General features: G+C 48.6%; 1 protein-coding gene across 4 annotated transcripts in view; it reads right to left on the bottom strand.

Annotated features, from left to right (window-relative positions):
- Positions 1-267: 267 nt before the first annotated feature.
- EPHB4 (EPH receptor B4) overlaps positions 268-14745 on the bottom strand; it is a 44670-nt gene continuing 30192 nt past the window's right edge. Inside the window, exons 6-15 of one of the 4 annotated variants that reach the window (XM_058181949.1) lie at positions 12325-12481; positions 11415-11517; positions 11016-11086; positions 10181-10294; positions 9065-9312; positions 7161-7376; positions 6885-7034; positions 5087-5280; positions 2253-2408; positions 268-2146 (exon numbers count right to left, since the gene is read on the bottom strand). In XM_058181949.1, coding sequence (XP_058037932.1) covers positions 2023-2146; positions 2253-2408; positions 5087-5280; positions 6885-7034; positions 7161-7376; positions 9065-9312; positions 10181-10294; positions 11016-11086; positions 11415-11517; positions 12325-12481 — 1533 coding nt within the window. In that variant the 3' untranslated portion in view covers positions 268-2022. Of the gene's footprint in view, positions 2147-2252; positions 2409-2827; positions 3278-5086; positions 5281-6884; positions 7035-7160; positions 7377-9064; positions 9313-10180; positions 10295-11015; positions 11087-11414; positions 11518-12324; positions 12482-14745 lie in introns of those variants that run through there. The other 3 variants (XM_058181948.1, XM_058181947.1, XM_058181950.1) reach the window with 3 other exon arrangements.

Raw genomic sequence — 14745 nt, 5'->3', positions numbered from 1 at the left:
GAGGATGGCACCCACCGTCTAAACCAGGGGTCCCCAACCTCTTCTATACCCCGCACCCCTAGAACGCTTCCGATATATTCTCGCACCCCTTTTAAAAAATAAATAAATAATGATACGCATGTAATTAAGACGTCTACAATATCGTTTTGAAACTTCTCAAGTTTCCCAAGTTTTCCCACCCCCTGGAATATTGTCTCGCACCCCCAGGTGGCTAAACGGACGTCAAGATCCACACTGGGGGGGGGGGGAGGAGGCGGCAGCCATTTCGGGAATGTGCCCACGACTTTTAACGTTCAGCTCAGTCTTGCTGTGCAAACCAACTTTAACACCCTCTCTAATTTGTTTTTTTTAAAAAAAAGATTCTGTTTATTAAACAAAAAAAAAGAGGATAATTAAAAAAAAGAATTAAATTAGCACTTTTCCCTGGGGGAGCAGCTTCCAACCCCCTACAGGTAGGGACTGTTTATCTCTGCTCTGCCCCCCTCATCCTCCTTTAATAGTGACAGTCAATGACAGAGGCGAAAGGGGGTGGGGACTCCGTTGTGCCATTGCAGTTCCCTTCTTGAGTTTTGGGGACCCCAGCACCCCCCACAGGCGTCCAGGGGTTCCTCACATGGCAACCAGAGCCTCCCTCATTCCTCCAAAAAATTCCACCTAGATAATTGAGCATTTCAAACTTTTGCAATTCCAGGTAAGAATGTCTGCCTTGTGCATTAGCGGTGGTGTGTGTCTATGTGTTTGGCAAGAGGGAGGGGGGGGCACCCTGGGACTCAGCCCCCCCCCTCAAATCCCCTGCCAGCCCCCACCCCCACCCCTCAGCCGCCCCTCCCCTTAATTTTGGCTTAGAAGATACACCGTTTGTTTTAATAAAAAGCAATATGAGCACCTTCAATATGAAGGCTAAAGAATCCTTATAGAAGCAGCAGCACCTCGGCTCGGATGCCGGCGCTTCGCTCCCCTGGCACGGCTGGTAGGGGCCTGTGCCAACGAGGCCAGCTTGGCTGTGACGCCGCAAGATCCCAGGGAGCCGTCTGGATTTGGCCTTCACCTGCAATAACCCCCCCCCAGGGGATCTCCAGGAGCCACAGGGAGCCCCCTCCCCCACCCCTCTGATGGCATCACCCGCATGGCCTCATCCGTGGTGGCACCGTTGCCCTGATTGTCATGGAGGCTTGAACCTGCTTTGCCAGTCCCACCACTTCAGCTGCTCTGCCCACCCTTCTATGCTGACTTGGGGCACCCTTTTGTCTCGGTGGAAACCTCTGGAAGCCCCTTTTCTGTGGGGGCAGGGTCTGCATAGCTCACGCTCCTAAGCAGAGTTCCCAATTCTTTGGCTTCCTGGCCCTGGAGTGGGGAGCACCGGCCGGCCCCCCCAGACCGCCCAGCTGCATCTTCTCCTTCTGCAGAAGAGGTGCTGGGTTCAAGTCTTGGCTCCCCGTTGCTCGAAGTCAGCAGAAAGTGAAGGGGCGCCTGATTTCCCTTTGAGGCTAGGGTGGGTGGGTGAGTTTCCCCACCTGTGTCTTCCAGCAGGCCCCAAATGCCCACAGAGGGGACTTCGTTCCCTCCCCACTTCTGAAGCCCCCCCCTGAAACTGCTCCCCACAACTGGGGGGGGCACCGGCTGGGAAGAGCTGGTCTTCTTTGGCATGATATCCCTCGGGGCTCAGTGGAGGGAGGGCCCCAGTTCGTAACCCCCCCCCAGCCAGCCTTCGCAGCCTCCGTCCCGGGGGTGGGGGGTGTCTCCCCAATTTCCCTGCCACGAAGCTGGCGCAGAACACGACTGTCCGAGAGGGTCCGTGGGTCAGTCTGGGACTTCAGTCTCCTCAGACATCCTCCCCAAAAGTGGGGAAGGAGCGAATATATGGGGGGGGGAAGCGAGAAGAGCAGGAGAGATGTGGGGGGGGGCTGATGGGGCAAGTCAAGAGGAGGCATCCCCTCCAGGCCAGTTCCTGGCTGCCCCCTCCCCAAAATGAGGTCAAAAGCCAGAGATGGCCAAATCTGTGCTTCTCCGGCCAACTACCGGTCAGAACTGTCCTGTTTTGACCGCTGTGGAGGTGCCGGCCTTGCCCTGGACATGCATATTTTGGACACTGGACAGGATCTTCTTCTGATGTCCGGCCAAGGTCACTCCGATTCTGAGCAGGTCTCTGCGGAGGGAAATCGAGGAAGGGGAGGGAGGAGTTGAGAAGGATCCTCTGTCTGCCCTTCCGCCCCTCCCTCCTCCGCCCCTCCGGACCCCCCCTGTCCACTCACTCGGAGGAGAGCTGGCTGACCAACTCGAAGGAGGTGAACCCGGCGTTGGCAAAACTGTCTTCGTAGCGGCCCATCTTGATGGCACGTAGCCAGTCGCTGACCGACCCGAAGGACGAGTAGTGGGGCAGCCGCTGGTCCAGCAAAGGGTGGGACGGCCTGGGAGGGGCGGGGGAGGGGCAGAACCAGCAACGAGTCAGGCTCACGAGGAGACGGGGGGGGGGCTCTCCCATAGGGGGAACCCACAGCCCAGAGGCAAGTCCTATGTGGGAATTCTGTAATGGGTACCCAAAACATCTGGGTGCTTGGGTGCCCCCCTCCCAGCAGAGTTCACCCAGCCTTTGTGACTCACACAATTCTACTTCTAGGGAGCTGCTCAACAATTAGAAGGAAAACGTGCAAATTCTAAATCCCTCCATGGAGAATATATTTATTTATTTATTAGATTTTTTGAATTATCGTCCAGTCTCCAACCTTCGCTTTGTGGCGAAGGTTGTAGAGAGTGTGGTGGCATGGCAGCTTCCCCGGTACCTGGATGAAGCTGTCTATCTAGACCCGTTCCAGTCTGGCTTCCAACCCGGTTATAGTACGGAGACGGCTTTGGTCGCATTGGTGGATGACCTCTGGAGGGCCAGGGATAGGGGTTGTTCCTCTGCCCTAGTCCTGTTAGATCTCTCAGCAGCTTTTGATACCATCCACCATGGTATCCTGCTGCGCCGGTTGGAGGGATTGGGAGTGGGAGGCACCGTTTATCGGTGGTTCTCCTCCTATCTCTCTGACCAGTCGCAGTCGGTGTTGACAGGGGGGCAGAGGTCGTCCGCGAGGCGCCTTACTTGTGGGGTGCCTCAGGGGTCGATTCTCTCGCCTCTCCTGTTCAACATCTATATGAAGCTGTTGGGCGAGGTCATCAGTGGTTTCGGGGTGAGTTACCATCTGTACGCTGATGATACTCAGCTGTACTTTTCCACCCCGGGCCACCCCAAAGAAGCGGTCGAAGTGTTGTCCTGGTGTTTGGAAGCCGTACGGGTCTGGATGGGGAGAAACAGAATCAGGCTCAATCCCTCCAAGACGGAGTGGCTGTGGATGCCGGCACCCCGGTACAGTCAGCTGCAACCGCGGCTGACTGTTGGGGGCGAGTTATTGGCCCCAATGGAAAGGGTGCGCAACTTGGGCGTCCTCCTGGATGGGTGGCTGTCGTTCGATGATCATCTGGCGGCCGTCTCCAGGAGGGCCTTTTACCAAGTACGCTTGGTTCGCCAGTTGCGTCCCTTCCTTGACCGGGATGCCTTATGCACGGTCACTCACGCTCTGGTCACTTCTCGTTTGGATTATTGCCATGCTCTCTACATGGGGCTGCCCTTGAGGTGCACCCGGAGGCTGCAGTTAGTCCAGAATGCGGCTGCGCGAGTAGTAATGGGAGCCACTCGTTGCTCCCACGTAACACCACTGCTACGCAGTCTGCACTGGCTTCCTGTAGTCTTTCGGGTGCGCTTCAAGATTTTGGTTACCACCTTTAAAGCGCTCCATGGCTTAGGACCCGGGTACTTACGGGACCGCCTGCTGTTACCTTGTGCCTCCCACCGACCCGTACGCTCCCACAGAGAGGGCCTTCTCAGGGTGCCGTCCGCCAAACAATGTCGGCTGGCGGCCCCCAGGGGTAGGGCCTTCTCTGTTGGAGCTCCGACGCTCTGGAACGAACTTCCCCCTGGCCTACGCCAAGTGCCTGATCTTCGGACCTTTCACCGTGAGCTAAAAACATACTTATTTATTCAAGCGGGACTGGCTTAATAGTTTTATTAATTTTAATTGGGGTTTTATTGTGTTAGGGTTTTTTAAATTTTTAAATTTTTAATGTCGGCCTTTTTCTAATATGCTCTGTTTTAAATTTTTGTTTTAATTGTATATATATTGAGTTTTTATCTTTTTGGCTGTACACCGCCCTGAGTCCTTCGGGAGAAGGGCGGTATAAAAATCTAATAAATAAATAAATAAAATATAAAGATTTTAAGCAAGGATATCCAACTTGGCTACTTTATGACTTGTGGACTTCAACTCCCAGAATTCCCCAGCCACCTTTTTTTTTTTTTCCATTTTGTTGAAGTCAAGATATTTTACGTCGACCGCCTTCCCACCGTCTATTGAGAAAGTTACCCCATCAGAAAATGGGATAAAGTAATTTACCCACGTTTGTTCTTGTCCTATCCATGCTGAATTCTGGCGAACCCTCGCCAGCTGGGGAACTCTGGGAGTTGAAGTCCATAAGTAAACTTACTAATAAAAAAAATCTAGGAGAAACAATTGCAAAGGATCCCAATTCCCAGGGGTCTGCTAGCTTCTATACATCGGGGGGGGGGGTTTGTCTCCAAATGGGGCAACTTTTAAGACTTGTGGACTTCAACTCCCAGAATTCCACAGGCTGGAATTCTTTCACTTTGCTGATTTCAAGATATATTATGTCGACTGCGTTCCCACTATCTATTAAGAACGTTACCTTATCAGAAAACGTGATATGCATCGGGGGTCTCCAAACTTGGCCACGTTAAGACTTGTGGGCTTCAACTCCTACTGAGGGATTCTGGAACTTGAAGTCCACAAATCTTAACGTGCCCCCCCCCCTTATGTTTAAGCTGCCCATTGGCCATCTCCGCTTTCTCCTGTGTTTATATGAAACAACACCCCGTTTTCCAAAGCCACAAAGGTGACTAGCACAGCGAGGGCACACCTCTGCCCACCACTAAAAGTGCCCGGAGAGGTTCCTGCATGCACAGCCCAGCTGCCAAGCTTTGGTGTGTGTGTTTATGTGTGTGTTTGTGTATATGTGTGTGTGTTCCACTTACCCCCCATTTCCCCGCGAGACAATTTTGAGGCTGGCGGGGTTCCGGATCAGCTTATCCAGAGAGTTGACGATCTGGGCGAAACGTGGCCGGGCGTTGCGATCCCTCTGCCAGCAATCCAGCATCAGCTGGTGAAGGGAGGTGGGGCAGTCGGTGGGGGGCGGCAGGCGGTAATCCTGCTCGATGGCATTGATCACCTGGGGAAGGAGAGCGAAGCGCCGGCGGTGAGGAGGAAGGAGGGCCGGGAAAGGGCTGTCCTTCGTCAATGGCGGGATTGGGGCCCCGCGGGAAAATCACAAATTAGGATGGAAGAGGCAGCTGGTCCTTGACTTACGACCGCACAATTGAGCTCAAAATTTCCATTGCTAAGCAAGACAGTTGTGAAGTTTTACGACCACAGTTGTTAAGTGAATCACTCAATGGTGGGATTCAACAACCGGGTTGGTGAGAGCGCTTCGTGCCTAAATAGAGCATTTTTTAGAAGCTCAGCTGCTACCTTCCAAGACAGCAACGGTAAGTAGAACGGGGGGTGGGTGGGGGAAGAATCGTTTGTGCCCCGCGACTGAGATGAGCTACAAAGCAGGAAATCAAGGTCAGGATAGATTGGGGGCGGGGCCAACTGATCGTCGGTGCTACTGGTTCACCCGAACCGGCTGAAGACAGTTGTTCAGGTTCTTAAGGGAAACCCAGCTTCCCCATGGACTCTGCTTGTCAGAAGGTCACAAAAGGGGATCACATGACCCACCCCGGGATACTGCGACCATCATAAATACGAGTCAGTTGCCCAGGGTCTGAATTTTGGTCATGGGGATGCTGCAACGGTCACAAGTGTGAAAAATGGGCGTAAGTCACTTTTTCAGTGTCGTTTTAACTTCAAACGGCCGCTAAAAATTTTGTCGTAAGTCAAGGACTATCTGTACAGAGCAGGTGGGAAACGAATGGAGGGAAAAATTGGATTCTCCTTTTTCAGACGCCGGAATAAAACAAACCACAACAAAAGCACGAGACCCACAAACTGGGCACACGCTGCATGTCACACTGAGTGTGAAAACGAAATGCAAACGTAAGAGGGCCTTGGGTTGTTTCTTGAGGCATTTCCTTCCTCGGCCTGCAAGAACCATGCAGACGACCCTGGCCGATCTCAGGAAAACCCCAAGGAGAGTCAGAGGCAATTAGTTATGGGATGGGAGACCACCCAGCGATTGGGAAGGGGAAGAAATTGCCCAGAGGATGGGCAGCTTTTCAGGGATTGGGGCTGGTGCTCTCCAAGTTACACACTGACATCAAACACAAGGAATTCTACGGGTCAGGAAAACACCCTAGTCCACGTTAAGAGTAGGTTGTGTGAACCAGGCGGTTGGGTTGCGCAAAAGGGACAAGAGTCAGAACTCGGCCCCGAAAAAGTTGGGTCAAAAGCTCAGCGAAGGGTCTGGATTGGGCCATGAAGGTCAGAGATGCCCAGATCAGCTGGAGCAAAGCTAGGAGAGGGCATAGAATGAGAAGAGTTGGACGGGACCTTGGAGGTCTTCTAGTCCAACCCCCCTGCTCAAGCAGGAGACCCCACACCATTCTGCATCAATGGTTGTCTAAGCGCTTCTTAAAAGCCTCCAGTGACGGAGCACCCACAACTTCTGGTGGCAAGTGGTTCCACCAGTTAATTGTTCTAACTGTCAGGAAATTTCTCCTTTGTTTTAGGTTGCTTCTCTCCAACTAACTGGGAATGGGAGAAACTGGATGGGGGCGTTTGGGGGGCCCAGACCCCTACCCCAAAGTCGTCCTCACGGGAGGGGGGACCACTCACATCCTGGTTGGACATGTCCCAATAGGGCCTCTCTCCAAACGACATAACCTCCCACATCACGATGCCGTAACTCCAGACGTCGCTGGCCGACGTGAACTTGCGGAAGGCGATGGCTTCGGGGGCCGTCCAGCGGATCGGGATCTTGCCCCCCTGAGGAAAGAGGGATGGTAGAATTGGGGAGGGGGTAGAGAGCACGAGGATGATCTAGTCCAACCCCCCTTGCAAAGGCCAGGGGAGAGGGAGAAGAAGAAGAAGAAGAAGAAGACCTGGACGTACCAAGGAGCTGGTATAGGTTGGATCTGAGGAATTCTCCTCCAGGAAGCGAGAGAGCCCGAAGTCGGAAACTTTGCAAACCAGGTTACTGTTGACCAGGATGTTCCGGGCTGCCAAGTCGCGGTGAACGTAGCTCATGTCGGAGAGGTAGCGCATGCCGGACGCGATGCCCCGAAGCATCCCCACCAGTTGGATGGGCGTGAACTGACCGTCGTTCAACTGCGGGGAGACAACGAGAGCGGTCAGGACCCCTGCAGTGGGACGGGGGTGGTTTGAAGACCCTCTCAGTGGGATGGGAAAATATCGGTGGGCTTTTTACCTGGATTCTAGGTTGTTGTTGGGAGGGAATAAAGGGTTGTGGAGACCTTTAGTCACTTCTTAAAAACCTCCAGCGATGGAGGCACCCACCAATTCTGGTGGCAAGCTGTTCCACTGGTTAATTGTTCTCACTGTCAGGACATTTCCCCTTCGTTCTAGGTTGCTTCTCTAGATCTAGCTTTGAAAACTTTCTCCAAAGTTGACCTATTTAAGCCTTGTGGGCTTCAACTCCCAGCCATGATGTGAGTGACCCCACCAGGGGCAGATGGGGGTTATCTGGGCCCACCCAAGAGCTCCCATGCTGGCTGGGGAATTCTGGGAGTTGAAGTCCGCAAGGCTTAAAGAGGCTGAGGTTGGAGAGACCTTTCCATCACCCAGAAGGTCCCAGGTGGGACTTCCTGGGGAATAAACCACAGGAAAAACTCTTCAGAGGAACAGCTGAGTCAATGCACGGCCCCTTCCCCTTCCAAAGGAAAAAGTAGGGGGGGTGTAAAATAAATAAAATAAAATATAATGTAATAAAAACAACAAAACAAAGCAATAAAAAACAAAAATTTAAACAAAACAAAACCTTAAATAAAAAATGAAACGAATTAAAATAAAAAAATAATAAAAATAACAAAACAAAAATATAAAACAAAAAATTAAAATAAAATAAATAAAAAATGTAAAATAAAATAATAACAAAACATAGCAATAGAACAAAACATTAAACAAAACGTTAAACATAAAATGAAATGAATTAAAATAAAAAAATAATAAAGACAAAATAAAAATAAAATAAATAAAAAATGTAAAATAAAATAAAAACAAAATAATAAAATATAATAAAAATAATTAAATAATAAATAAAAAATAATAAAGACAAAATAAAAATAAAATAAATAAAAATGTAAATAAAATATAATAAAATATAATAAAAATAATTAAATAATAAATAAAATATAACAAAAAACCAAACATCGAATAAAATAAATAAGTAATAAAATAAAATAAATAAAATAAAATAAAAATAAAATAAAATAATAAAATAAAAAATGTAAAATAAAATAAAAATAACAAAACATAGCAATAGAACAAAACATTAAACAAAACGTTAAACATAAAATGAAATGAATTAAAATAAAAAAATAATAAAGACAAAATAAAAATAAAATAAATAAAAAATGTAAAATAAAATAAAAACAAAATAATAAAATATAATAAAAATAATTAAATAATAAATAAAAAATAATAAAGACAAAATAAAAATAAAATAAATAAAAAATGTAAAATAAAATAAAAACAAAATAATAAAATATAATATAACAAAAACCAAACATCGAATAAAAATAAATAAAATAATAAAAATAAAAATAAATAAAATAAAATAAAAATAAAATAAAATAATAAAATAAAAAATGTAAAATAAAATAAAAATAACAAAACATAGCAATAGAACAAAACATTAAACAAAACGTTAAACATAAAAGGAAATGAATTAAAATAAAAAATAATAAAAGCAAAATAAAAATAAATAAAAAATGTAAAATAAAATAACCTAGCGTAACCCCCCACCCGCACCCGCACGGAGCCCTCGGGCGGCCCACCCGGAGGAAGGAGTCGAGGGCTCCGTTCTCCATGAACTCGGTGACGATCATGACGGGGACGCTGCTGGTGATGACCCCGTCCAGGCGGATGATGTTGGGGTGCTCGAACTGGCCCATGATGCTGGCCTCGCTCAGGAATTCTCGCCGCTGCTTCTCCGTGTAGCCCCCCTTCAGGGTCTTGATGGCCACGTAGATCTCCTTCTTGCCCGGCACCTTCAGAAGACCACGGCAGACCTCCCCAAATTCACCTGCGAGAGTCGGGAGGGGGGAGGGTCCGGCAGAGAGGGAGGAGACTGCTTAATCATTAAATAGAAAGGTCGGGGTGGGCGGGGGGAGGGTCTCTCCTCCAAAGGGGTCTCTCTCTTTGGCCAGATTCCTTCAACTGCATCTTTTGGGTCAACTATGGGAAGTTTACAACCTGTGGACTTCAACTCCCAGAATTCCCCAGCCGGCTCTTTTTCCCCCCCCACTTTTGCTGAAGTGAAGATATAGTTTCCTGCATTCCCACCATCTACGTATAAAGGAACTGATCCTATCAAAACCCGGGATCACGTAGTCCCGTCACCTTTGTTCTTGTCCTATCCGTGCTGGAATTCTGGTCGAGCCTCGATGGCTGGGGAATTCTGGGAGTTGAAGTCCACGGGCCTTAAAGTCCTTGTAGCAGTCCAGACATTTTACTTGTACTTGTAACAACTCCATTCTCGGGTGAGGAAGAGACCAGGAGGGCCCCCAACAACAAAGAGGCTACAACTCCCCGTTGTCACTCGGAGAAATGACCCTCGCCTCTGCTGAAATGCTATCCAGGTAGTCCTCAACTTATGATCATTCATTTAGTGACCAAAGTTACAACAGCACTGAACAAAAGTGACTTCAACCAGTCCTCGTTCTTACGACTGCTGCAGTATCCCACAGCCCCACGATAGAAAATTCACGCTCATCACTACACAGTTGGGGCTGCCTTCTTGACTTCGTTGAACCCCTTCCTCTGCTCCTGTGGGAAATCCCCCCACCCCAAAAGGACCCCCGATGGACCGCACAGCTCGCGTGCAATTCGTTTTCCCGGACAGGAAGGAAGGGGGTGGGGTGGGGAGGCAGAGCGATGGGCCCAATCCTTACCTGCCCCGATGACCTCCTCGATCTTCACGTAAGAGACGTCGATCTCCTTGGCAAACTCTCGCACGGCCTCGTTGGGGTCTTCGTAGGTGAAGGGGTCAATGTAGACTTTGGTACCTGACCGGAGACGGAGCAGGAGGGCAGCCGTTAAAGGGGCCTCCCCTCAACGGATCCTAACCGGTTTGATTTTCTTAGTGGTACAGGCGCTCCTCGGCTTCCAACCGTTTGCTTAGTGACCATTTGAAGTTACGACGGCACCAGAAAAAGGGACTTACAACCATTTTTCACCCTTACGACCGTTTTTCACCCTTACGACCATCACAGCATCCCCAAAGGTCATGTGATTTGCATTTGGAGGCTTGATTCCTATTTACCACGGACAGAGTGTCCCAGGAGGGAGGGTGGGGGGGTTACATGATCCCCTTTGGTGACCTTCTGACCAGCAGAGTTTACAGGGGAAGCTGGATTCACTTATCAACCGGGTTCCTCACTGAACGACCGCCGCGATTGTCACTTAACAACCGGTGACAAAGGGAGGTCGTGAAAGGGGGCAAAACTCACTTACACGCCGTCTCGCTTAGTGACATAAATTCTGGGCGGTTGTAAGTCGAGGACAGCCCTAATTCTATTTACATTATTTGGTTTTATGTAGTTCTGTCTTTTTATAGCGCAAAGCCGCTCAGAGTAACGGTGCGGTTGTGATGGGCAGTGAGTACATTTTGCAAATAAATAAATAAATTCCTGACAGCCTAATTCCTATCCAGCCCCCTCCGACAATTCCACAGGCCCCTCCCCCCTTGGAGACCCCTACCCCTAATGAATCTCTTCCCATTCTCACCGTGCCCAATCAGGTACTGTCCGGGTTTGTCGGAATATTCTTGCTCTCGGGATGCAGAAGATCCGTGGCGCCTGTCGGAGAAGGTACAAAGACGATGTGAAGGCCGCTTGCTTGCCCGAAGCCCCTCCCACTCCCCTTAGCCCCTCCCACCCCCATTAGCCCCTCCCACAGCCCGTGCCTGAATTCAACAATCATTCTGCTGGCCAATCCTGAACTCTTTCATCCCACAGGCTCCTCCGCGTCTTCCTCATTTCTACAAGGCTACGTTCGATGCCGGAACTCCCAGGCGCCTGGCCACATTTTTTTTCCCACGGTTTCCCTCGTCTTGGCTAAACGGCGGGGCCCCTCCCACATTCTCCTGGCTCCTCCCACTCCTCCATTTGGGAAGCAGCGCCTTACCGGAGGCAGACCACGGCTACGATCACCACGGCCAAGATGAGGAGGGTCCCCAAGGCGGCCGTGCCCACGATCAGGGCCAACTTCTCCGTGCCGTTTCCCGAATCTGTCAGGAGTGGAGGGGCAAAGCGGTCAGAAACAGCAGAGAATGATGGGAAGGGATCAGACGGGATCCGGATTGAGAGTTTGAGTCGGGAACAGACAAAGTAGAGTGTGGACAAGGACCCCCAAAACTTGCTGGGCGAAAAACACTCTTTCCTTTTCTTCTTTTCCTTCCCTATTTTATCTTCCTCTCCTCTCTGTTTCATTCTCTTTTTTTCTCATTTTAAAAGGGCTTCATTGCAAACCTATTAAAAACCCTCATGGGGAAACTATAGCTCCCTGTCTCCTGTTGACTGGCCCAAAATCACTCAGCCAGTTTTCATGCCTAAAGTGGGACTAGAACTCCCAATCTCCTGGTCATTGGTTCAAGTGACCTTCATGGCTCAAGTGATCTTCATGGCTGAGATGAAACTATAATTCCTCATCTACTGGTCATTGGCTCAAAGTCACCCAGCTGGCTTTCCTGCCTAAGATGGCACTAGAATTCATCGTCTCCTGGTTTCTAGGCTTGGTGCCTTCGCCACTAGACCAAACTGACTTTTTCCATTTACAATGTTAAAACATCTTTAGCAGGGGAGAAGAGGAGGAGTGGGGAGAAGGATTGTGGGGTCCTTGGTGCTCTCAAAGCTAGTTGATTTTCTTCCAGACGTTTCATGACCCAGCTAGGGAACATCATCAGCGCTAGAAGGGGAAGGGGTTTGCTCTCACTCCGACCTCTTCCAGCACTGCTGATATTGCCTAGTCGGATCATGAAACATCACGAAATAACCAAGCTCAGAGCACACTTCCCTTGCAGCCAACGGGGTCTTACCAGCTCCGTAAGTCTGGAAGGCCTTCTCTGGCCCAAACCCTCCGTAACCGACCTCCGAACGGGCCCGGACCTGCACAAGGTACACGGCTCCTCGACGCAGCCCAGACAGGGTCACCCGGTTCTCGGACGTCTTCACAAACATGGGGCCACCCACCCCCTGCAAGAGGACAGACGGAGAGTCAGATCCCAGCCCTAGCCGTGTTTTCCATCTTCCCTGGAGGAAAATCCACCCCCCTCATTGGAGCCCCCATTCCTACATTCCCTTGTCTGAACAGCTGTGCACATCTGGCCAGTGGTTTCCACGTCCTTCCCTCTGCAACCACTGTCTCCAAAAAGCCCCAGCGAAAGATTGCAAAAGTTAAGTTGCAAAACTAAACCACGCTTCTGTTTCCACGAGACCTTTTATTTTTGGTCCTTCCTATTAATATTTTAATATTTCTAACCTTTTTTTAAAAAAAAACAATATTTATATATTTTCTCTTTACATACCATAAGTGCTTAGTGAACCATGTACTGTCCGCTAAATGTTGGAAATATAATCAAATACCAGGCGCATATTGTCACATGTGGTGGATGCGCCCAAAAGCAAAAAAAAAAAATATTGGACGAAAGTGCATACGTGGTTAGAAAAAATGTTAAGACAGCATATTAGAGATTATAAACCATAATTATTTTTTGTTAGGCATAATACCAAAGAAATATGACAAAGGGAATGTATAATTTAATATATGTTTTGAGAGCGGCAAGAATTATACTTGCACAATACTGGAAAAAAGAGGAGACATCTACAGAAGAAAATATTAAAAAACGTATTAGACTGCACAGAAATGGATAGACTAACACTGAAGATAAAAGAAAAAGAAGACGCGGAATATTTTCGAATATGGGACTTGTTTTATCAATGGTTGGATAATAGAAGTAGAAATTACAAACATAAAACGTATTTCTATGGAAGCAAACTGACTCAGGCTGCTGTTGGCTAAGCGCTTATTGTAATATTTCTAATTTTTTAATTGCCTCCGTTACTGATACAAAAGAATAGAGGTTCATTTAGTGACTGTTCAAAGTGTTTCACACTTACAACCGTTGCGGCGTCCCCGGGGGTCACATGATCCCCCTTTTGCGACCTTCTGACAAGCGATGTTAAGATTCCCGTAACAACCGTGTGACTAATTAACAAATGCAATTGATTTGCTTAACGACGGTGTCAAGTCATAAAATGGGGCAAAACTCGTTAAATAACAACGATCTCGCTTAGCAATGGAAATTTTGGGCTCGATTCTGGTCACATGTTGAGGACTGTCTGTACTTATAGCTCCCTGCTGAGGTAAGGCTGTTGGTTCCACGTGGGCGACTTGCCACTGGAGTGGATTACAAGGACCAGAGATCCCCCAGTCACCCGGTTGAGGATTATGGGACGCAGCCCCCATCCTCCCTTCCCCAGGTCCCCTCGGAGACGAGACCCATTGAGCGACACCAGAGTTAACCAATGGTTTTCTAAGATATTGCCCGGAGGGATTGTTTAAAAGAGGTTTTTAATCCCTCCTTTTTTCAGCCCAAACGAGTTTCTGGAGTGGATTACACCGGATCAATCATCAGGCAGATCCACTTTAAAGCCGTCCAACCGACCAATTCAACTGTCAGCACTTTTCAACGCTTTGAAACCAAAAGAAATGAAAAGTCGCAGGTGGGACTCCCCGTCCTCCTTCCCTGCGAACGGTTAAATTCGGCTTCCAAGAAAAAACCCACGCCACTTAAAAGGGACATGATGCTCCACAAAGCCTGGCATTGTCGAGGGAAGGGGTGTGTGTGTGTGTGTGTAAGAGAAATAATTCAACTCTGTGTTTTTATGGGCAAATATTGGCAGTTTCGCTCAAGGGCTCCGAAATCGACACAAAGGCCAAGCAGAGGTCTCCAAACTTGGCAGCTTTACGACTTGTGGACTTCAACTCCCAGAATCCGCCGGAAGAAGTCGTAGAAAAAAATGCTTTTAAAGGGTTCTGACGATCCCAGCTGAGCCGCACAATCATCAGAGGCTTTTTTTTGGGTAACTTTTAAAAGTATTTTTGCGGCCGAAGAAAAATTGCTTTTAAAAGTTACAAAAAAAAAAACACCTCTGATGATCGCGGGGCTCAGCTGGGGAAAGGAGGGGGGGGCAGGGATTTTTGCTACCGGTTCTCCGAACCACTTGCCACCATCGCTACCGGATCGGGTGATCCGGTTCAAACCGGGAGCATTTCACCCCGGCACTCAGTCCAGAAAAGGTTAACCATCACTGTTCTAAGTCCAACTCCCCAGCTCAAGAAGAAGAAGAGATTGGACAACCATCTGTCTGAGGTTTCCTGCCTAAGCAGGGGGTTGGACTAGAAGACCTCCAAGGTCCCTTCCAACTCTGTTATTCTAATAAATGCTAAAGCAGGA

This window comes from Ahaetulla prasina, chromosome 4 (genome assembly GCF_028640845.1).
Source record: "Ahaetulla prasina isolate Xishuangbanna chromosome 4, ASM2864084v1, whole genome shotgun sequence".
In the NCBI taxonomy this organism is placed as follows: Eukaryota; Metazoa; Chordata; class Lepidosauria; order Squamata; family Colubridae; genus Ahaetulla; species Ahaetulla prasina.
This window is presented reverse-complemented; position numbering and strand designations above follow the sequence as displayed.